This window comes from Microtus oregoni, unplaced genomic scaffold (assembly GCF_018167655.1).
Source record: "Microtus oregoni isolate MIOR12 unplaced genomic scaffold, Mior012 000020F_ref0000438, whole genome shotgun sequence".
Classification (NCBI taxonomy): Eukaryota; Metazoa; Chordata; class Mammalia; order Rodentia; family Cricetidae; genus Microtus; species Microtus oregoni.
Genome location: NW_024543079.1, coordinates 37075628 through 37098488, shown reverse-complemented (window position 1 = coordinate 37098488; position 22861 = coordinate 37075628). Strand labels below are relative to the sequence as shown.

Sequence of the window (22861 nt, the reverse complement as noted above, 5' to 3'; positions counted from 1 at the left end):
TAGCTTGTATGTTTATATTTATTGAATTCTTTACATGTGCATGTGTAAGATTTATGACAGGGCAACAATGACAGCTTCAGTGAAGTCATGACACGTGGCATAACCACCCATGTCTGAGGTTCGAACCTGTAGGAAAAAGCTGTCATCATCCTGTGTTTTGGACCCAGTCCCAATGCCCACCCTGTACTGGTACCCTTAATACCAGCCCCCAGGACAGCCTAGCCTCAGAAAAGCAATTATGGTCTACTGTCTATAGATGTTCTCTTCCCTGGTCCATTGTACTGAAGGTGGTCCTTTTGAAGTTGAAGGGAGTGAGGGTTCTAGCCCCCATGGGGGTGTAGATGGCCGATGACAGACTTGATGAAGTCGGTTGTGGTGCTGTAGCCGCCCATGTCTCGAGTTCGAACCTACAGCCACCACCAGCAATAGCCGTGGGGAAGAAAAGAGAGCCCATGAAGAAGATGGGGCAATATGACATGGAGGCCAAGAAAAAATATAGCAAGAATGGAAGGTGAAGAGGTGTGGAGGAACAAGGACCTGCTCACTTCTGAGCAGACAGGCAGTACAGGAGGATGAACAGGAACAGGCACTGGGATGGGGAGATGTGGATCAAAGGATGAGGTTACCTTGCAGGAACAGGAAAAGAGACCAGGTGGGAGGAAAGACAGGCAGGACCTACTCCTGCCTGCCTGCTACCTCCACCCCCAGAGAAAGCTGCAAGGTCTGCATTCAGATGGCCCAAGAAAGGCTCAATGGATGATGCAGGAAAAGGAACAACAGATGGAACTAAGGTGAAGAAGATCAAGACAAGAGGATGAAACAGCCAGAAAAGGGAGGTGAATAACCCCGAGATCACAGCAGCAGGTATTGTGGAGGGAAAGTGTCCCAGCAGATGGTACTGAGCCCTTGAGACCTTTCTGAACTTACCTTGCCAACTTTGATCACCTTTTTTACAGCATCTGCAATCATGTTGGAGTGATACTCAAGGCTGTCAACACAGGAGAATCTCAGAATTCAACCAGAACACCCCACCTAGATTTTCCCACTGTGCTTCCCCTTCCAACACCCACCCTCCACCCCACTTCAGCTTCCCATAACTTACTTGAGATGCCGCAGCATGTTGGAAGCGGACAGAAGCATGGCAGTGGGATTGGCTATATTCCTGCCCACTGCCTGGGCAAAGGGGTGCCGAGCACCCTGTGGAAAAAACAAGCCAGAATCACTTGAAGGAGACAGGCACATGCAAAGGAGAAGATCTGCAAAAGGCATTATAGCACAGAAGGAAGGCAGGCCAAGGTGACTGAGAGGTGTAGGGAGTGGGAGAGGAAGCAGCACTGGGATGGGGAAGAGGAGGAACACAGCACACCTACCCAAGGTCAGAGAAGGCTGGGTACAGATAACTAGATAACTAACAGGAAATCCTTTTTTTTTTCTTAGTTTGGGTTTTGGGGACAGGGACTCACTGTGTAGCTCTGGCTATCCTGGAACTATATAGGCCAGGCTGGTCTTGAACTCAAATATTCACCTGCTTCCCAAGTGCTGGGATTAAAGACCTATGCCACCACTATGCCCAGGGGAAAAATAATCATGCTCACCGTCTCAAAAACTGCATACTCTGCACTGTAGCTCTCACCAGGGACCACACCAGCTCCCCCAACAAGGCCAGCAGCCAGATTGTCAATAATGTTTCCGTAAAGATTAGGCATCACAAGTACATCAAACTGGTAAGGATTCTGCACCAGCTAGGGGTAAGATTATGAAAATGAAGAAGAGTTCCAACAAAAAAAGAGATTTCCACTCCCTGCTCTCCCTCTGCGAACTCACCTGCATGCAGCAATTGTCTATGATCATTGTCTCAAATTTGATTTTGGGGTATAGTTCAGCGACTTCCTCACAGCACTGCAGGAACAACCCATCCCCAAGTTTCCTGTTCATGGACCAAAGAGACAAAAATCAGTCGAGAGAGCTAAAGGGATGATACCTCTCTAGGAACCCAGGCACACAAAAACCACGTCTCACATGATGTTGGCCTTGTGAACAGCTGTGACCTTGCTCCGCCCTTTCTTGGTGGCGTAGTCGAATGCAAACTTTGCAATCCTCTGAGACTTGGTTCGAGTGACAATCTTCAGGCACTCGATGACACCCTTCGCACTCTAGGCGAGAGAAGTGACTGATGACAAACACTTGGAAAGGCAGCAAAGAGGCCTCTACCTCTTGCCTGCCTCTCTCTGTGCCCCCACACGCCCCAGTTTCTGGACCTTACCTCATGTTCCAGAGAACTATATTCCCCTTCTGTCTGCTCTCGAATGATTACCAGGTCTAGATTGTTATGCCGAGTCATGTACCCAGGAAGTGACTTCACATGGACTACATTGGCAAACAAGTCCAACTTACGCCTGAGGGTAGACAGCCATCAGTTCTGTGCTGGTGCCCAGCACCCCTCTGACCAAGCTTACCCATCCACCTACCTCAGCTGCATATCATAGGAAGCTAATTCGCCCTTATACTCCATTGGGGTATAGATCTTCCCTGTGGAAACAAAGTGTGGGGGAAGTAGGGTTAGACAGAGGTCAAGCAGAAACCGCGGGCCAATCTCCCACTGACATCATATAACCTAGACTCCCCAGCTCCCACTCACAAATCCCTCATCCTTTATCGCCCTTGGCAAGAGGTAAAGAACAGATAATGTAGCTAAAATGCAAAGCAATAAATGTAATGCTTTAGTTGTATCTATGTTGGAATTTTTCTTTTTTTTTTCTTTTGTTTTTTCAAGACAGGGTTTCTCTGTAGCTTTACAGCCTGTCTTGGAACTAGCTCTTGTAGACCAGGCTGGACTTGAACTCACAGAGATCCGCCTGCCTCTGCCTCCCAAGTGCAGGATTAAAGGTGTGCGCCACAAAATGACCTAAGAGCTATTTGTTTTTAATCAAAGAACCTGGGTTTAATAACAAACTGAAAAGCAGTGGCTTTCCTTATGTTCCTGGGTCTACTGACTTTCTGTTTTCTCAGATACTACTTATTGAAAATCGACTGCAATCAAAACCACACCAAGTCCTGCCCTCCACAAGCAAACAATGCATTGGGGAAGACAAGGAATGGGATTAACAACAAACAGAGGCGCGCAGAGGAGGAATCCTGTCTGATAATATTAGGGAATGTTGTAAAGCTGGCACTTTTAATCAGTTCCTCGGGTAACTGAGTACAGTGGGCTGAGCAGTGATCCCCAAAATGACAGGCCCATGCCCTTATGCCAAGAAACCATAAACAGAATTTACTGGAGTGGGGTAGGGAGCTGTAAATGTGATCTTACTTGGAAAAACACTTTTTTTCAGATAGAATTAGGAATCTTGGGATAAAATTGCCCTGGATGAGGGTGGGCCCTAAATCCAGTGGTAAATCAAAAAGAAGAGATAAAGGTGATCATAAAAAGTGAATGTCTATAAACCAAAGAACACCAGGAAAAGGATTCTCGTTCTAGGCCTTCAGAGGGACGGTAGCCTCAGAAATGAGAGTACAATTAGATTATTTTTAGCCACCCACAAAACTGTAGCACCCAATGGCAACCATGGAAAATGAGCATGAGCAAGTGAGGATTCTGATAGGTGACATCAGAGAGGGAAGAGCACAAGTCACGTGACAACTCGCACAGCTGATGGTGAGCAAAACACAGAACAAGCTGTGAAAAGGAAAACAGGAAAGTCAGGGGCAGGAGTATAAAGAACCGACTTTCCTCTGCCAAAGCTGGCCCTGGCAGTCAGGCTGTCCAAGAAAACAGATTTGGAAAACGGCCTATAAGGGAAAACCAAGCCAAAAGGATCCAATAAGGGGAATAAAACAGCAGAGCAGAAGAAATGGAACGGTTAGAATGGGCACTGCCGACACGGCTAACAGGGTCTGACCACGGAGACAACAGACTCAGCAGGCACCAAACCCATGCAGCTTCGCCGACCTCCTAAGTTTCCCACTAAGAAACAAATTCCCAAGTATCAGTAGAGAGCAGTCAGGGAAGCCGACATATACATGCCACAGAGAGACTTAGGAACACTTGCTCATTTGACTTTAAATGACAGAGTGAGTGGCATACAAACCGATGATAGCAACTTTGTTCTCCTTCATGGAACTCAGCAGCTGCTCCAGCTTCTCCTCAGAAGCCATATTCTGCACCTCGCTCAGGTGATGTTCCTTGAATTCCACGGGGACAGCAGCGGCCTTCAGGGATCAGTCCAAGCACAGGACTGGGTCAGAAATGAACTTTCCATCTCAAACCACGCATTCCCGCAGGCAGCTTGACCACCCATGCCCTGCCACAGGCTACTCACCTTGAACACCTCCTTAACAGCGTGCATGAGCTCTGGCCCCACGCCGTCTCCAGGCAACATGGTCACAGGAAAGGCACCCTCAACCCTCACATCTTCTGCCTGTGAGTGGGGCCAGCGGAGATGGAGCAGGGGCAGAAGCAGGAGTCAGAGGGAGAGAGATGGGGAGGGGAAACCCAGGGGAGGGACAAGGATGGACGAGAGCGAAACCGGGCTCGAGCGTACCTGGCTCTGTGAAGCGGCGTGAGCCGTAGCCGATGTTCGGAGACCTCTCCAAGCGCCGGGGTTCCGAGCGGCGACCACCGCCTGCAACAGACACAAGGTCAGATCTGGGACACCCACACCCCTTACACCGCGCTGACCTTGCCTTCTTTTGGAAACTCCGGACAAACCCTCCGCTCTCCCACCCACCCTCTGCCCAACACGTCCCCGGCCTCACTCGGGTCAGCCAGCGGACATTGCTCAGCGCTGCCATCTTCTGCGGAAGGAGTCGCGCAGGAAGTGACGCAGGAAGCGATCGCGACCATGGGAGCTGGACTTCCTGTCGGCCCTGGCTAGCTTGGCCGTTCTTTCTCTGTTACCAATCGGAAGGGTAAACCGATTCAGTTACCTCTGGCCTTATTTTTAGTAATGTAGAATCATGGGACACATAGCCTGTTTGTTTGTTTGCTTGCTTGCTTTGTTTTCAGTCGTCAGGTTTATTTTTTTTGAAATTTCAGTACTATTAATATTAAATATTAAAGAACATGTGGCTATTTGCTCAACGAGGGCGTGAGTTTAACAATAAGTTGAGAATTCTAGGGAGTCTGTGAATGTTTCTGTTATGCTATGGGAGATGTGTTTGTTTTCTCCTTTTATCCTGTTACCGGGTATTTATCAGTTCTCTGGGGATTTGTTTTGTTTTTACTATAGGATCTTATTCTTTGCTCTAAACAGTTGTTCACAGGCTTGAACTTCATCACGAATATATTTTCACGACACATTTCATTTGGGGTGTATTTTAAAATACCATTTATTCTTAGCTGGCCATGGTGGCACACACCTTTAATCCCAGCACTCAAAAGGCAAAGGCAGTGGAGCTCTGTAAGTTCGAGGCCAGCCTCGTCTACAAAGCGAGTTCCAGGACAGCCAGGGCTGTTACACTGTCTGGAAAAACAAAATGAGTGTGTGTAACTGATACCTACTTTGACATTGTTGACCCAATGTTAGATTATAGTTATTCAATGAATTGAAAAGCAATAAAAATGCAACTGTATTGCAAATTAGCTTCCTGTTTATTAGAGTGGAGGTCAAAGGACAGAGGCCCACTGAGAAAGCTGGTACTCTCCTGCCTTAGGTAGTTTTCAAGGGTTGAGCTCAAGCCAGAAGGCTTGGTAGCAGGCACCTTTTCTCAGTGAGCCATCTCATCAGCTCCAAGTTAGTTTTCTTATTATCACACCAACATGGTGAGTTTTCTTTGTAATCTGAATTACTTTATCTGTTTATAAGACCTCTAAGACATGATCCATGAGTTTCAATGTTCTTCCAAAGAAGTCCTGGGTACACAAAGGGTTCAAAATGTCTTCTCTGTTAAGACCTATTTAGTCTTTTCCCCCTACAACCATGAGCAATCATGGAGTGAAATAATGATGGCAATTCCTTGAAGATGGAGTTTGGGAGGACTTTGGAGGGAGTACAGCACCTGTGATTGTGGGATCCGCTGGATTTTACAGAAGCGAGTCTACTCCATCCAGAGTAAAGCGGGTTATAAGCAAAAGTGGGATGGAAAGGGGTCATTCCAGTGACTGACTGGAGGGTGTTCTCAGGAGACGTATCAACCCAAAGAAAAGGGCAGGAGTTCTGCAAGAGGCAGCCTTAGCTGGAGTCTCCCAGTCTGGCTCCCTGGAGAGCTCTGAAGTGGGAAGAGCTCTCAAGAGTCTGCTGATTTGAGGCAAGGCTTCCTAGCCTGCTTTGCTCAAGTGTAACATAGACCAAGGACAGCTGTCAGAGAAGGAGGGAGTGGTCAGCAGTTAATGGTGAGGGACTGGGTAGCCCCTCTGGCCAAGAGGATCTCGGCGGGCAGCTGCAGTGCTCCGCAGGTAGGAATATGCTCTGTGGCTGGAAATCAGGAGAGCGGACTCATGTGGAGGCGAGGCACACAGAGTGGGTAATGAGGAGCAAGGTTGCTGCAAATTCTAAGACAGATACTTAGGAACAATACTATTGAGCCTGGCGACAATGGAAATTACCTTTACTTAGTTATAAGAGGCATCACCAAGAAAGCAAACATTTGGGTTCATTTAAAAGTGCCATCTTCAGGAGGATCTCTGAGTTTGGGGCCATCCTGGTCTACATAGTGAATTCCAGGACAGCCAGGGCTACATAGACCCTATCTTGAAAAAAAAAAAAACTGTTTTTTTTTTTTCAGGCAAAGTTTCTCTGTGTAGGTGGGCGGTGGTGGCACACGCCTTTAATCCCAGCACTCGGGAGGCAGAGGCAGGTGGATCTTTATGAGTATGAGACCAGCCTGGTCTACAAGAGCTAGTTCCAGGACAGGCTCCAAAGCTACAGAGGAACCTTGTCTCGAAAACAAACGACCCCCCCCCCAAAAAAAAAAAAAAACCCACAAGGTTTCTCTGCATAATAGCTCTGGCTGTCCTGAAACTCACTTTGTCGACCAGCAGCTTGGCGATCCTTTATTCAGGGCTGGGCTGGTGAACCATGGCTAGTTTCAGCTTCCAGGTACATACTCACAACTAAACAAAAGAGAGTTTAAATTCTCACACATAAATTCAGTGGTGTGTTAGGGATGTGGCTCAGTGGTAGGATATTTGTTAAGTATGCACAAAGTCTTGGGTCCAATTCCTAGAACTGAAAACAAAAACAAACACACACACACAGTTCCATGATAGGTCACAGCTGGAACGGCCCTCTATCCTGTCGTGTGATAGGTGACCCACAGCTGGAACGGCCCTTGACCCTGTCACATGATAGGTGATCCACAGCTGGAACGGCCCTCTGTCCTGTCACATGATAGGTGATCCACAGCTGGAACGGTTCTCTATCCTGTCAAAGACACTCTTTATTTCACTGGACCACTTTTTTGACCTCCATTCCCAAGGTCATTCAAGATTCAAACAGTTATTCCAGTCCAAAATTACAGCTGGGGTGGGCAGACAAACTGGGAAAGAAGAGCAGACACCTGCTGGCCCTCTAATAACACGCCCTGGAGCTGCGAGAGTGGTCTGTGCCCATCTGACACATACCCAGAAAGCCTTTCTTTCAAAATGTCTTTCCTACCCTATGATGACAGGCATATGCTCAGCATCTTTTCTCAGGCTGTTACGGTTTTGTGTTTGCTGTTATTTATCTGAAATTTGGTTTCATAAAATATAAAACATAATAACTTTATAATTTTTAAAAACTTCTTTTAATTTTATGTACATTGGTGTTTTGACTGTGTGTATGTCTGTGTGAGGGAGTTACCGACAGTTGTGAGCTGCCATGTGGGTGCTGGGAATTGAACCTGGGTTCATCTGCAAATGCAGCCAGTGCTCTGAACCACAGAGCCATCTCTCTGTCTCCCAGTGATAACTTTGCTTTATTCCTCAAAAGTTTAGCTTATCCCCTCAGCATCACTTACATACACCTTTTTCTTCAGGCAGGAAATTCTACCTTAATCAAACATAGATGTCCCTTGATTTAGACAAGATTACATTACAATGGACAGATTGTAAATTGAAAACACCGTCAAGTGTTTTTTTTTAAATAATTCATTCACCAAATACCATAAGCTAACCTAACCTACTGATTTGTTCAGAACATACTAACTTACAGTCGATCATTAAACCCAGTGTCTAGTTTAGAATAAAATGTTGAATATCTCATATAACTTATTGAATGTTTCATTAAAAGTGAAATCAGAACAGGCATGTGTGTTTCGTTGAGACAGGATCTATTCTTGTAGCCCTGGCTGTCCTATAACTTGCTGTGTATACCGGGGTGGCCTGAAACTCACAGAGATCCACATGCCTCTTAGTTTCCCAAGTGCTGAGATTAAAGGTGTGTGTCACCATGCCTGACTAACAGACGTATTAATTACTTCTATATTTTCTATGACAAGACACGACAGGCAAACAGACTGCTTTTGGCTCCCAGGAGGTACAGTTCATCCTGGCAGGAGAATGGGCAGCAGGAATGGCTCCCAGGAGGTACATACAGTTCATCCCAGTAGGAGAATGGGCAGCAGGGGCATTAAGCAGGGGTGACGCACGCTGCTGCTCATCTCGCCCTTCCATTTTATTCAGCCTGGAACCCGGGCCCATGAAACGGCACCATGCACATTTAGTGTGGGTCTTCTCACCCCCGTTAACATAGATAACTTCAAGAGCATGTCCAGAGTCTCTTCAGTGATTTTTAGATCCTGTTGACAAACAACATTAACCATCAAGTCCCCTCCTTGTCAACTTGACACCTAAACATATAACTTTTAAGCTGTAACCCTTCCTCCGCTTCTTTTCTCCATAGGCTCATGGCCATCTCATAGTGCAAAAGACACTGAGTTCAGCTTCAAAGATTGTCATAGACTTTGATAGTCCCAACAGTATTTAAAAGTCCAAAGTCTTCTGAGACTCAAAGTAATCTCTTAACTGTGAGTTCCTACAAAACAAAAGTTAGTCACATGCTTCCAATATACAATGATACAGAATTCCCGTCACAGAGGGTAAAGTGATTTTTACTCAATTTCAATCCCTGTCCCCAAAGCACAGCCCACAAATGACAAGACTCATCTGGACAAAATGCCCCAGTCATAGGGAGGACAGGTGCTGCAGGTCCAGCCAGCGGCCACTGAACTCAAACGTGAGTCTTCCATCCTGTGTAAACTTCAGTTTGATAGAGGAGCAAATGCCTTCGTATTTACATTAAACTGTCATGTGCTGTTTGAGCTCACTGAGAAGCTAGCTCTGGAGATGAGGTATGACCCTTCCACATCAGACCCATGCGTGTTTGTCTCCTTTCCTGAGTCATGTTGGCTCTCCAATTCTGTGATAGGAAGAAACGAGAATAAAACAGCCAAAGTAAAGGCGTTGTAACCATTGTTTATCTTGTAATATAGAGTTCTGTCTGCTACTTAAACCAGAGGCAATTATGGTAGATCACTCTATGTAGTTAAAGACTGCTGTGTTGAGAGAGCGGGACGTGTCTTCGGGTCGCAGCAGCGTTGGTGGGGTTGATTATCCGGGAGCGAATTAAAAATGGGTGACATCGAGAAAGGCAAGAAGATTTTTGTTCAGAAGTGTGCCCAGTGCCACACTGGAAAAGGGAGGCAAGCATAAGTCTGGACCGAACCTCCACGGTCTGTTTGGGAGGAAGACAGGTCAGGCGGCTGGATTCTCGTACACAGATGCCAACAAGAACAAAGGCATCACCTGGGGAGAGGACACCCTGATGGAGTATTTGGAGAATCCCAAAAAGTACATCCCTGGAACAAAAATGATCTTCACTGGAATTAAGAAGAAGGGAGAGAGGGCGGACCTAATAGCTTATCTTAAAAAGGCTACTAAGGAGTAATTCCAGTGCCTTATTTATTACAAAACAAATGTCTCATGACTTTTAATGTGTACCGTAATTTAATTCATACCCCAAAATTCAGATCATGAACGGCTAACAATTTTTTGTTGGACAGTCCTGATTTAAGGAAAGCTGACTTGTAGAAAAGTGGATATGATCTTTATTAAAGTAACGATTCCAGTTGCAAAAAAAAAAAAAAGACTGCTGCGTTTTCTATAATATTAACCTGGGAACTAACTAAGCCCCATAGTTTAATAGCCTGAACACAGGTAATAGTCATTTATTGTGTATGCAGTTTGGATTCAGTTTTCTTTTATTTTTTTCAGTTTTCTTTTATTAAATTGGTATTACATAGCACACTATCTATCTTCCAAGCTAGAGCTGACATGACATCAGCTAAGCTTGATATTTTAAAGATTTATTTATTTATTTATTTATTTATTACGTATACAGTGTTCTGCCTGTATGTATGCCTGCACACCAGAAGAGGGCACCAGATCTCATTACAGACAGTTGTGAGCCACCATGTGGTTGCTGGGAATTGGAACTCAGGGCCTCTGGAAAAGCAGCTGGTGCTGAGACATCTCCCCAGCCTCAATTTGTTAATATTTTTATGTCACAGAAGATGACGCTTGAATATTTTTTCAGAATGAAAAAGAAAATTGATTTTTTTTTTCGAGACATGATTTCTCTGTATTATAGCTTTGGCTGTCCTAGAACTCACTCTGTGGACCAGGCTCCTATTTTCTCCCTTGACCTCCAAGGTCAGCTAGGTCCCAAGAGATCTAGTTTTTCAGTTATTTTACATACCAATCAGTTTCCCCTCCCTCCTTTTTGTTCCTCTCCCCCATCCACTCCTCCATTCAGAAAAGAGCAGGCCTCCCATGGGAGTCAACAAAGCAGGTGAGGCAGGACCAAACTCCTCCCCCTGATCAAGGCTGGGTAAGGCATCCCTGCATGGGGAATAGGAACCTAAGTCTTTTCAAACTCAAAAAGGTCTTTCCACTTCAACACGACACTTCATTTTATTTGCTTTTTGTTTTGTTTTATGGTGCTGGGGTTGAAACCCAGGGCCTCACACATTCTGAGTGAGTATTCTGCAACTGAACTATAATAAAAACAGGCTCAGGGGTAGAGTGCTTGCCTAACATTCAGGAAGCCCTGGGTTTGATCACCAACAACACACACTGACATGATAGGGCATGTGTGTAATTTCAGCATATGGGAGACCTGCAGGAGGCTCAGAAATCAAAGGTCATTATGGCCTACATACCAAGTTTGAGGTTTGCCTGGGTTACACGAGACCCTCGCTCATAGAGTTGGTTACACCATATAATTTTTTTAAAATTTGTTGAGTGTGCCTGTGTGTCTGTGTGTGCGCGCACACATGAATTCATCCCAAGGTGCATGTGTGAAAGAGGACAGACAGCATGCGGTAGTCATTTCCCTGTCTACTATATGAGTCCCGGAGACTGAACTCAGGTAGTTGGTCTTGGCAGCAAGCATCTTCATAGCCATCCCACAGCCCCACCACCACCTTTTGGGGTTATACCATAATTTAAAGCAAAATATTTTAAGCTCTGACAGTATGAACATAAGACCTAATTACAAGTTGATCATGCACTGATAATAGGATCCAGACCTTAGCACAACTAACTCCATGAAGGAAGTGCCACTCAGGCTGTAAAACTCAGCACATAGACAGTGTAAGGCTTGAAGACAATCCTGAAGCCATTTTTGACAATTCTGAATCCTCTCAGCCTCTGTGCCATAGTGCTTCCCCTCCTCCCCTGGGAACCAAGGACCTAACAGCTACACTCGCACGTACTCAGTTCCTGAACAATTACCCATATACGTATGTTTTGGTTCGGTCCCCTGGGAAACGGGGTCAAAATGACCTCTTACCTCATCTGATCTGGCAACAGCTCTCCAGTCAATTATTGGTAATAGCCCTTTCGAATAAGCCAATCAGAATAGTCAAAGAACAACCCCACTTGCTTCTGTGGCCTCTTTAAAAGTAGACTGTACCAGCTATTCGAGGTCCCTCGGCTTCCCGAATGCTGGGGGACCCTGTCATGACAGAATAAAATCCTCATGCTTTTGCATCGGCTGTGGTGTGTGAGATGGTCTCTGGGGGCGACTCCTTCTCGGTGTTTGGATGCTAGAGTCCAACATTTGGTTCCCTCACCGGAAATCGAGTCGCTCCCAGACACACTCTGGGCCCAGTTGGAGGTATAAAGAAACGAGCTCATTTTTATGTCTGTCTGTTTGTGTATTGTGTTTCTGTTTCTGTGTAATTGTGAATCAGTAACTTGAGAATTGTACTTGCACAGGGTCTATATTGAAACGGGGCTAAGGGAGGAGGCAGACGTGTCCTGAGATCCCTTGCCCTAGCCCTGACGTTTCATGGGCATTTATGGGAGGGAGGGGCGACCAGGTCGCCCTAATCTCCAGGGGAGATGTGACCCTCCATCTGTATTTTTGGATCTGTTGCCACGCGGCTTCTGATTTTGAGTCTATGTCTGTCTTTTTGTTCTTGTGTATTTTCAGTTCTACACCAGAGTGGTGGTGAGAGCACCAGCTTCTGGTTTTGAGTTTATGTCTGTCTCTTTGTATTTTTGTTTTTGTATGTCGGTTTGTCTTTGTTAAAATCCACCTGCAGGAATTCAGAACCTGGCACTGGCCCCCTGACCATCTTCAGTTCCCCTGATTCCAAAAGTAGCCCCGCTGCTGGAGGAAGTGGTGGCTGCCCATTCCCGAGCCTTTTGTCTTCTCTCTTTCCTGTACAGGAGCGAAAGAAACCCAGAATCCAGGCACCTCTGGTTCTTCCTGATATCCAGTCAAGCATGACAGACTTCTCCCTCCTCCTCCCCCAGAAGAAGCACTTCGTTCCTGAGGAGCCCTGCTGGTCGGGCCCTAGCCCTGAAAACTTCGGTACTCAGCGTCCACGCTGGGACAGGGGAAGGATGAGAGTGACTTCCCAAACATTTCCCCTTCGCTCAGTAGCAGGCCAATTGCAATACTGCCTTTTTCTGCCTCTAATCTTTACTTATAACCCTTCCTTTTCTCAGGACCCTCAGGCCGTGACCAGGCTTATAGAATCTGTTCTGGTTACCCATCAGCCCACTTGGGATGATTGCCAGCAGCTCTTACAGGTGCTCCTAACCACAGAGGAAAAAAAGAATGTCCCAGGAGCTGACAGCAGGCCAATCCAATCACCACACAAGATAGAGGATGGGACTTCAATACACCAGCTGGTAGGGAGCAGCTCCATCTTTATTGCCAGAGTTCAATTGGCGGGTCAAAAAAAAAGGGGGGGTTGCAAAGCACCCCACTAATTTGCTAATTTGGCTAAGGTAAGAGCAATAGTACAAAGGTCTGATAGTACTCCTACAGGATTTTTAGAAAGACTATTGGAGGGGTACAGGATGTAAACCCATTTTGATCCCATGGCAGCAGATTGCCAAGCCAATGCAGTGATGTCTTTTATAGGCCAGCCAGCATCAGATATTCGTAGCAAGTTGCAGAGAATGGTGGGACTGCAGAGATGCTCCCTCCAGGACTTAGTAAAGGAAAAAAATTAGACAGACAGGGATGCAACAGAAGATGACAGCTGCAGAGACTGCGCACCTCAGACGGAGCAGCTCCTGAGTGGCCGAATGCGGACTTCAGTGAGGAGTGGCCCTACAGGGCTTTGGGCTCGAGACACTTCCCAAAGCAGCTGCTGAGCAGAAGCGGGCCGGAAAACGGCGCCGAGCACAGCCGGCTACTGAAGCGATGCTCTGCCCACCTGAGAGGCCTACACAGCAGCCACAGTGACAGTACTGAAATTCCCCACCCCCCCTTGTTTACACTGTACACCCAGGTGTCCGATTCTGGGGTGTATGGGGGGGGGAAGGGAGAGGAGTTCCCCCTCGCTATGTCTAAAGCATTTGACTATGGACACAAGGATGGCTGATTATTCCTGAGTGTCCCACACTTTAATTACAAAAAGACCTGTTGGAGACTTTGACTTCCCCTACTGTTCTCCAGGGCTGTAAAGAAAAGCAGGCTGCTCTCTGCCTTTCGCCATGCCCACCTCCCTGAGGAAGGCTTTGCAGCCACTGCCGGCTGAATCCTCCTCCCAGCTGCCTTGGTCACAGCCCAAGCCTGGGAGCTCTGCTTACAGCCACCTGCCCCGGCAGGCAGCGACTGACTGAAGCGAGGAGGGGCTGGGAGATGCTGGAGCCCAATTCCAAACAGCCTTCCCGAGCTGCTTGTAAGTTTCACAGAGAACAACTGCTCCCAGCTCCCAGACCGCAGCTGTGGGAAGCTTGGGGTACTGCAATGCCCAAGCAGAGCCGGTTTTGGTGGCGTGTGCCGGTAGGATTTGCTGAAGAAGACAGGGCAGCAATGGTGAATGAACTGAGCAGCCTACTTAAAGGGACATCAGCCGGAAGGCAGAGAAGCTTTTTCTTACCAGGACTAAGAAGATCAAAGAAGAAATCTTCTCAAGGTTTGGCCTGCTCAAGGTAATCGAGGTTGATGGTAAAACTGCCTTGTTGCCCAGAAAAGTCAGGGCATAGGTAAGACTGGGGAAAATTACATTGTGCATACAGACCCCAGAGTTCAGGACAGGTAAAAAGGATAAATAAAGACCCTTACCAAATTAGCCTTTGGAATCTGGCACTAGAGACTGGGTACAGCTCCTTCCCCTAGCCCTGTTCTATGTACGAAACACCCCGTCTCAGCTTGGACTAACCCCCTATGAGATCCAATATGGGGGACCCCCTCTTAGTTTCCTAAGGCCCCTCATGACCCATTTGCTCACAAACCCGATCTGCAGGCGCTGTTAAAGGCTCTCCAGATCTCCAAGCCCAGGCATAGAGACCCCTGGCCACCCTGACACCTGGAAATCTCGCATTCGTTCCAGAATTGACACCTGGGGTATATCCGGAGGGACATGAGAAAAGCTGCAGCACCCCACAGCCAGAACAGCAGCTGCCCGCTCATACCTGCAATCCACGCCTCCTCAAGCCCTTGCTTTGATACCCCTGCCCTCACCCCTGATTTCTGTCAACTAGTAGCAGGGCTAGCCTCCTGGGATATCCGAGATGCATATCCCCCACAGCTGCCCCTGGATGTGGAACACAGGGACCTGTGACATCTCCCCCACTTGTCTCCCAGGGGCGAGCGGCGGGACTCTCTCCATGGGTGTCGGGAAGGACTTGGGGCATGAGATGGTATTTAAAACCAAGTACTATCTGACCAGAGCCTGCTGCTGCCGGCCAGACTAGGCCCTCCCTAAAGGGGCCCTAGCTATCCCTGCTGCTGTCCGCTGGACTAAGCTACTCTCCCTGCTTCTTTGCTGGCACCTCCCAACACCAGCCCGGGCACCCGGAAATCTCACACCCATTCCAGGTTGGCGATTCTGTATTCGTTCGGAGACACCGGTCCCAAAACTTTGAACCTCGCTGGAAGGGACCCTACACCTACTGCCCTCAAAGTGGACGGTATTACAGCCTGCCTGCATCTCACATCAAGATCAAGCCTGCACCTCCACAAGACGACCCAGGACTATCCAAATAAAAGCTTCAGCGTACCCAAAATCCTCTCAAGGAGGTCTGATTCTGCCAGGCTTGCTGATCTTTGCCCTGATGTTTAATCTGGACCCTGACTAACTTTGAGACTGGGAAAGCCTTAAGGCTAGCCACTGGAGTTCATCCCCTGAATACCTGGTTCCCCCAGCTAACTTTTGACCTGTGTTTAGCAAATTACTCTTGGGAGGATACTGAACAAACCCCCAGAAACTTTTAGCCTGTATACAAATATTCTGAATGATATATTTGTCCGGGGGGGGGCAAAGTCTGCAGTATGCGGGGAGGGCTAAAATATTTTATTGTGCTGCCTGGGGATGTAAAACCAATGTCAATGTCTCCTGGTTGAGGGTTAACAAAAAGGACTTAGTCTCTTTCACCCGTACCACAGCAGAAAAAAAATCTGAAATCACAATCACTTCCACTGAGAAAAAAAAAGAGCTAACCAGTTAACAGGCAATACTTGGGGTTTATAGTTATATGATCCAGGAAGAAAAGACATAGGGATTCTGTTCACCCTGTGAGTTGTTGTAACACCTCCAATAACCATAGTACTAGGGCCCAACCCGGTATTGCCTGACCAGGGCCAGCGAGCCCCTGCCAAGGTAGCCCCCATTAGGCCCCACTCCTAGTGCTAAGAACCCTTCTGCAACCTCTGCTTCACTGCTGGCAAGCTCTAATACAGGCCAGCGACTGTTTAATCTAGTAGTGGGAGCCTTTTCTTTGCTAAATAGTACTGACCCCAGCTTGACACAATCTTGTTGGCTATGCTTGTCAGCAGGACCTCCCTATTATGAGGAAACAACACTGGTTTGTTAATCTCTGGGTACAGATCCAATTGGTCCTCCAAATTTACTAATATCTCAAGATTGAGATATTTGACCAAATAAGAGGAGGGAATGTAAGACTTTAAGACAATCCTGAAGCCATTTTTGACAATTCTGAATCCTCTCAGCCTCTGTGCCATAGTGCTTCCCCTCCTCCCCTGGGAACCAAGGACCTAACAGCTACACTCGCACGTACTCAGTTCCTGAACAATTACCCATATACGTATGTTTTGGTTCGGTCCCCTGGGAAACGGGGTCAAAATGACCTCTTACCTCATCTGATCTGGCAACAGCTCTCTAGTCAATTATTGGTAATAGCCCTTTCAAATAAGCCAATCAGAAATCAAAGAACAACCCCACCTGCTTCTGTGGCCCCTTTAAAAGTAGACTGTACCAGCTATTCGAGGTCCCTCGGCTTCCCGAATGCTGGGGGACCCTGTCATGACAGAATTAATAAAATCCTCATGCTTTTGCATCGGCTGTGGTGTGTGAGATGGTCTCTGGGGGCGACTCCTTCTCGGTGTTTGGACGCTAGAGTCCAACAACAGAACCACTTGCCAAAATGAAAACAAAGTCCTAATTCATCCAAGTCCACAGTCCTGGGAAAGTCTATAAATGTACTAACCTTGTCTTTTGGACTTCTGTAGTTCTGCTTCTGGCTAACCATCTTGGTAACTGAAGTGTGTTAACCCAGGACATGTTTGTTTGTGCTCAGTTCACCCTGAGAAAGGCTGGGTGCTACACTAGGACCCCAAACACACAGTGCAGTCGCCAGCCTGCTAATAAAGACTCTCTATTAGCTTAAACCCATGTCCAAGTAGTCCTCTCTGGTGGACATCCCACAACACTTAACCACCCACATGTCCGCACAAAAAGACTTGCCCACCTAGCCAGGTGGCACACACCTTTAATCCCAGCACTCTGGAGGCAGAAGCAGGTGGATCTCTGTGAGTCGAAGGCCAGCCTGGTCTACAGAGAGAGTTCCAAGACAGTCAGGGGCTACACAGAGAAACCCAGTCTCAAACAAAACAAAAAGAATTGCCGGGCTGGAGAGATGGCTCAGTGGTTAAGAGCATTGCCTGCTCTTCCAAAGGTCCTGAGTTCAATTCCCGGCAACCACATGGTGGCTCACAACCATCTGTAAAGAGGTCTGGTGCCCTCTTCCAGCCTGCAGGCATACACACAGACAGAATATTGTATACATAATAAATAAATAAAATAAATATTTAAAAAAATAAGAAAGCAGGACAGTGAGTAGCATTTGAAAAAAAAAAAAGAATTGCCTACACGTAGCTTAACACAGAACCTGGGGTTCCACTATCCAACACTCTGCTTAAATAAGAGTTATCTTCTCAAATCAGTTATCAAGCCTCATACAAGAGTGTGCTGCAGGCTGTCTCTGTCCCATTCAGCAACACCACACTGGTCATCTGACGCGGCCATGGTAGGAACTTAGACATCACCGAAATCAGTTGACCCTTAAGTTTTGAGAAGCAACACTGAATACTTAGCATGACACGACAGGCCCCCCAGCATCCAAGGTGTATCCATGAAGCTTGGCACAATTAAACTATCTCCCTATTCACGTCAGATTCCTAACCTCTGCACCCTAGACAAATCTGAATTCCACAAATACTTTCCAGGCCCTTTTCTGTGTACTATAGATGCAGAAGAGAAGGGGAGGAGGGAAGAAGGAAAGAGGGCAGGGGGAAAAAATGACAAAAAATCCTTGTCTTCAAAAGCTACAGTCCAGTAAGTGACATCTCTTACTCCCCACTCACCCTGCCTTAATTTTGGGGGTCACAGAGGTCCTTGCACACACAGAGAAGCGCTAAGAGAACTAGGAATGTTAATCGCACAGGAGTGTCTCCTCTGGAGGAGATACCAATCAAATACCTACATTCCATCCAGGAAGCTGAGAGTGGAGATTGTTAACACCTGGTGACTGTTTTGCTATCTGAAGAGACAGACCTCACCCCAGTGTGCCGGAATGACTATCCCAGACTCTTCCCTCCCCAGACCATTGCCCACCCTTAGGGGAAATGTTACAAGAACTTTACGTCCTGCTGACTTCTATGCTAATTAATCAGAGACCACACTGAATTCTAGGCCTTTAGCTCTGGAATCCACCCTCATGGTCACATGTACTTTGCAAAGGGGTCTCTATGCAGTCACACCTTAAACTTTATTGGGCACCTGGAACTGGACTGATTGTTGCCTGAAAACCTTTTCGCAAACTGTGCTGTGTTTTAAATATGCTGACAGTGTACCGTCTGGCATTAGACTCCCCGGAGTGTCTGACGAAGTCAATCTGCACCAGGTTTTCCTTCTCTCTTCCCCAGGGTCTGCTCCCCTGTTTGATACCTGCAGGGACCGCCCCCCCCCACACACACACACACACTTAATTTAGGTTTGGTTGTTGTTGTTGTTTTGCTTTGTTATGTTTTTTTGAGACAGGGTCTCTCTAAGTAGTTCTGGCTGTCCTGTAACTCACTATGGAAACCATGCTGGCCTTGAACTGACAGAAGTCCACCTGCTTCTGCCTCCCTGAAGCTGAAATCAAAGGCATGATCCACCATGCCTGGCTAGTTTAGGATTTTATTATCTCTCACTTAAACTGTTCCTATTAAACTCCAGGTTCCATCAGAATATTTAGTATGGGGGTGGAGCTGAAGTTTATAAATCAGAGGGAATGGGTCTTTTCAAAGAACATGCAATTATGAATATATAAAATATATATAAATAACCATGTGAATATAGCACAGTGAATTCTCAAAGGGCTTTGAAAAGAGCCTATGAAAAAGCCTCATGAAAAATCAGTCTGTGCTACACCCTCTCTCTGCTTCACCCAGACAAGAAGAGCAGCCTTTCCTGCCCACCCTATAGTCTATACTGCCGGCCCACTTTTAGGGAGGAGGAGCTTCCTTTCCTGTTGCCCCTCCCCAGCAATATACAAAAGAGCACGCACACACGCACACACACACTTTTTTCCTCCAAAAGGTAAGGAAATAACCAGGTGTGATGGTGCACACCTTTGATCCCAGCACTCTAGAGACAGAGGCAGAAAGATCTCGGTGAGTTTGAAACCAGCCTGGTCTACATAGTGAGTTCTAGGACAGCCAGGGCTACGTGGTGAGGGAGCCTAACACCAAAAAGTTCAAAACAAAGAAACAAACAAGATAAGGAAATGAGTAGTTTGATGTCTGCATCCTGAATTAACCGATTTGTAAGCACTACTACATACATCTTAAAATGTAAACACATATACATTTGTTATATTTGTTACTGAGCCATTTAAGTTAAACCTGACCACAGCGAGTAAGCAGTTTGTAATCAGAATATAAATAGAACAATTCATGGATTTACTTCTCTGCTGCCTTTTGGGACAAGCCCTACTAGTGCACATACACAGATATCCCTACAAAAGGAGAATCTGACCTCCTCATCAGCCTAAACAATAGTCATGGCCACTGAAAGGAAAAAAAAAGCCAGCAGCCTTGTGGAGCTTTTCAACATCAAGAAGTGTTTGACACTGCCGGCAGACTGCTAAGAAGCGGCCACCCAGACACAGTGCTAACCTTCCTTCCAGTGTTAGGTTAGAAGGTTATAGATTCTGGCCTCTCCAAACCGGAGGATAAACCAAAGGGGTAGCATGGCTCTGCAAACAGCATGGAGTGAATACTCCTTGAAACACGAGGGAAAGCAGTCACTTCCTATTTCGCAGTGAGGACAGGACTGGTTATCTCTGAGATTCATGACTGGCGGGTATGTGGACAGCCTAGAATAATGAGGGCACACATCTTGTTTCACCCTAAAGATTGGAAATGGGAACTCAGCCCAAGGGTCCATTGTTTTATTATTTAGGACTGAATGATTCAGCCTAGATGCCAGCCCAGTCAAGGAATGGAACAGATCTCCAGGCAAGACAAGTTTTTATGATGTGCTTGCTGGTTGTTTTTCTTGAAGCAACTGAGACTTCAGGAGTCAATAGCAAGAAAGACCGAGACCGAAACATAACCTCCAGATGGCTTTCCGAAATGACCCTTTTCTTCACTCCGTGGGAGTATGTGAGAAGCCACAACTAGTACCTGCTTTAACTTTGGTATTATTTTCTAATTATCAGGTGACTTAGGAAGTGGATCCAAACAGCAACCTAACGCTGGGGACTCTAGAGGGCGCTATAGTACAACACGCAGACTACCGAGCACTGGACTGAGGCTGGGAGGAAATAGCTCTTCTGTTTAAAAAGTATTATCTCAAGACCAGACTTAAGGGAAAGAAAATGAACCCTAAACTCCTAGGCATGATATATGAACCTGATACCAGGTGCTGGCATCTTCCACCTTTAAAGCAAGTGTAGCCAGGCATCCGGTTCCATAGGCTCATCCTTCTGGCTGGTAAGCCTATCTCTTCTCCCAGGCCTGAGCCCTTTTGTGTTGACCCATTACCCACCCCTGCTTCTCCGGTAGTCAGGCGTACTCTGGAATAACTTTGAATGTTCGTGCATCTACCGCTGTGAGCTTCAGGAGGGCACAGCGAGGCTCTATTTTTCCATTTATTTTCTAAGCACTGGGCACACAAGAATCTTTCTGAATATGAGCATTAATGTCCAAGAAGCAAAAAGGTGAGGTGAGAGGTTTTGGCCTCATGGTTCCAAAAGACTTGGCCTGGGCCAAAGGAGGCTATGGTATTTTCTACAGGCTCAGACCAAGCCTCCTCTGTCTGTTACTATGCCTCTAGAACCCTTAGATTCTTGTCTGTGGAGCAATCACAGTATGCAGAAAGGAGAAAATCTTCCCTCCAGACAAGACAAATCATGCAAAATAAAATGCCATTCCAAGAAGCAGAGTTGTGGCTGGATCTTAAGAAGAGACACTCAACTCTGATGCCAAGGGCGGCTCTAACATTTGTCCAGGAGATTCCCTGAATCCCCCTGAACCCTTGCTTCTTGGTCCAGCAGCTCTAACCCAGAAACCTTTCGCAGAGGCTGCAGGGTCTGCAAAGTTTCAAACATCCTCCTGGCTGGTTTCTGTCTATTCCACGGGGTTAGCTAGGGTAGAGTTGAAAGCATACAAGTCAGGAGGCCTCCCACATACGACAGCGCTCTCTCTCAATGCCACTTTCCCACCGATTCCTCTACTTCCCCGGATTATTTCTGAGCACCTGTCCCTCAAATGTATTCTTCAAAGTTATAATGCAACAGCATAAACAGGCACAGGGACAACACTGCCTCGGAAAGAAAAGCAATGCTCAAGTCTTCCTGCTGGAGGCGACAGCAGAGTAAAGGGGACAGCCCAGAGCGTGTTAAAGGGATCTTGGTGTCAGGCAAGCAGGGAGCGGACACAGCAAGAAGAGAAACTGGATCAGGCAGGACTGTTCCTAAAATGGTCCCGAAGTGTGAGGAACCATGAGAGACACTGAACTCTTCCTAAGAAGGTTATACACAGCGACACTTAAAACCTGCAGGCGAAGGATGGAGACAGACGAAGCTGACGATAGAACAGGGAACGGAGCTCCTTCAAGCAGGGTGGAATCTAGTGTTGAACGGTGTTCCTATTAGAGATATTCCTCGGCTGGAGCAGAGGGAAGGGCGTGGAAGATCTGACTAAGTGGTAGCTGTAGGTGGAAGAGAAAGAAGTCAGAGATGACTACCCCCTACCCCCATCCCCCGCTCCAAAACCTGTGGGCAGCAGGAAGGGGTGATGTGGACACACACACACACACACACACACACACACACACACAGGGGGTGCACAGCTTGTGAGGGTGAGCATGTGGGAACTGAACTGTGCCACTGTGGCCTAGGAGCAGAGTCTCTTGTGCTGGGGATTCTTCCTGGGGCAGGTTCCTTTCCTGTCCCATGGTCCAACCCTGCTCTAACCTTCCCATTTGATGGTCAGCACAGCCAGAAGGGAGACAGAAGCCCAGGCTAGGATGTGGTCTTTCCAATGACAGCCTTAGAGAAGGAGCCTTGGAGAACACACGAACTCTTGAAGAAAAAAAAAAAAGGGAGGGTGAGGAGATGTGGTGTGTAGATACCGCAAGGAGATCAGAGGGCCTGAAACCCCAAGAGCCCATGCAGTCAAAGCAGAGCCAGAGCAGGGAGGAGTCAGACTGGGAGCTTCCCGGAGAAGCTTTGAAGACTGGCAAAGCATCCTCAGTGGAGTGCTTCTGCGAACTTCCACAAAAACAGGCGGAGGTGGGGAGAAGGGGAGGGTTTTTTAAGAATGGGAAGTTTAGGCAGCGGTAGCAGCTGGCTTGTGCGATCCCAGCAAGCTTTCTGAGGCAGGCTCTCAGGTCTCAGAGGGCCTTCAAGTCTGTCAATGTCAGACATTTCTAACAAGCTATCGATGTCACTGCTGCTGATCCAGGAGCCATACTACAAGGGGCAAGGTTTAGAGTCAGTCAAAGGGATGCGGAGGGTGATTGGAAGCTAATTCATTTTCAGAGCCTCGTTTTTGATAATTCTACCTGGGGTAAAAACTGAGACCTTGAGAAGTCTGGGTGGGACTGGCAGTGTCCCTTCCTCCTCTTTCAAAGGTGACAGGTGATGAAAAATTGGACATAAAGGAGAAGAGGCCGGGAGAAGAGG

The 22861-nt window shown here is 47.0% G+C and overlaps 1 protein-coding gene and 1 pseudogene across 2 annotated transcripts; one reads left to right on the top strand and one right to left on the bottom strand.

The window, feature by feature from the left end:
• Positions 1–4829, bottom strand: Idh3b (isocitrate dehydrogenase (NAD(+)) 3 non-catalytic subunit beta). 2 transcript variants are annotated; one of them, XM_041670379.1, is made up of 12 exons: positions 4756–4829; positions 4542–4622; positions 4320–4418; positions 4089–4209; positions 2469–2529; positions 2264–2396; positions 2020–2153; positions 1825–1927; positions 1596–1742; positions 1103–1197; positions 928–988; positions 1–407 (listed from the first exon to the last, which is right to left on the bottom strand). In XM_041670379.1, the coding sequence occupies exons 1-12, from the start codon at positions 4789–4791 to the stop codon at positions 321–323; spliced, it is 1158 nt and encodes a 385-aa protein (XP_041526313.1). In that variant the 5' UTR covers positions 4792–4829; the 3' UTR covers positions 1–320. The 2 variants fall into 2 exon arrangements, with proteins under 2 accessions (XP_041526313.1, XP_041526314.1); XM_041670380.1 differs by having other exon boundaries at positions 1–126.
• Positions 4830–9550: 4721 nt separating this feature from the next.
• LOC121460168 lies at positions 9551–10052 on the top strand (annotated as a pseudogene).
• The last annotated feature ends 12809 nt before the right edge of the window (positions 10053–22861 follow it).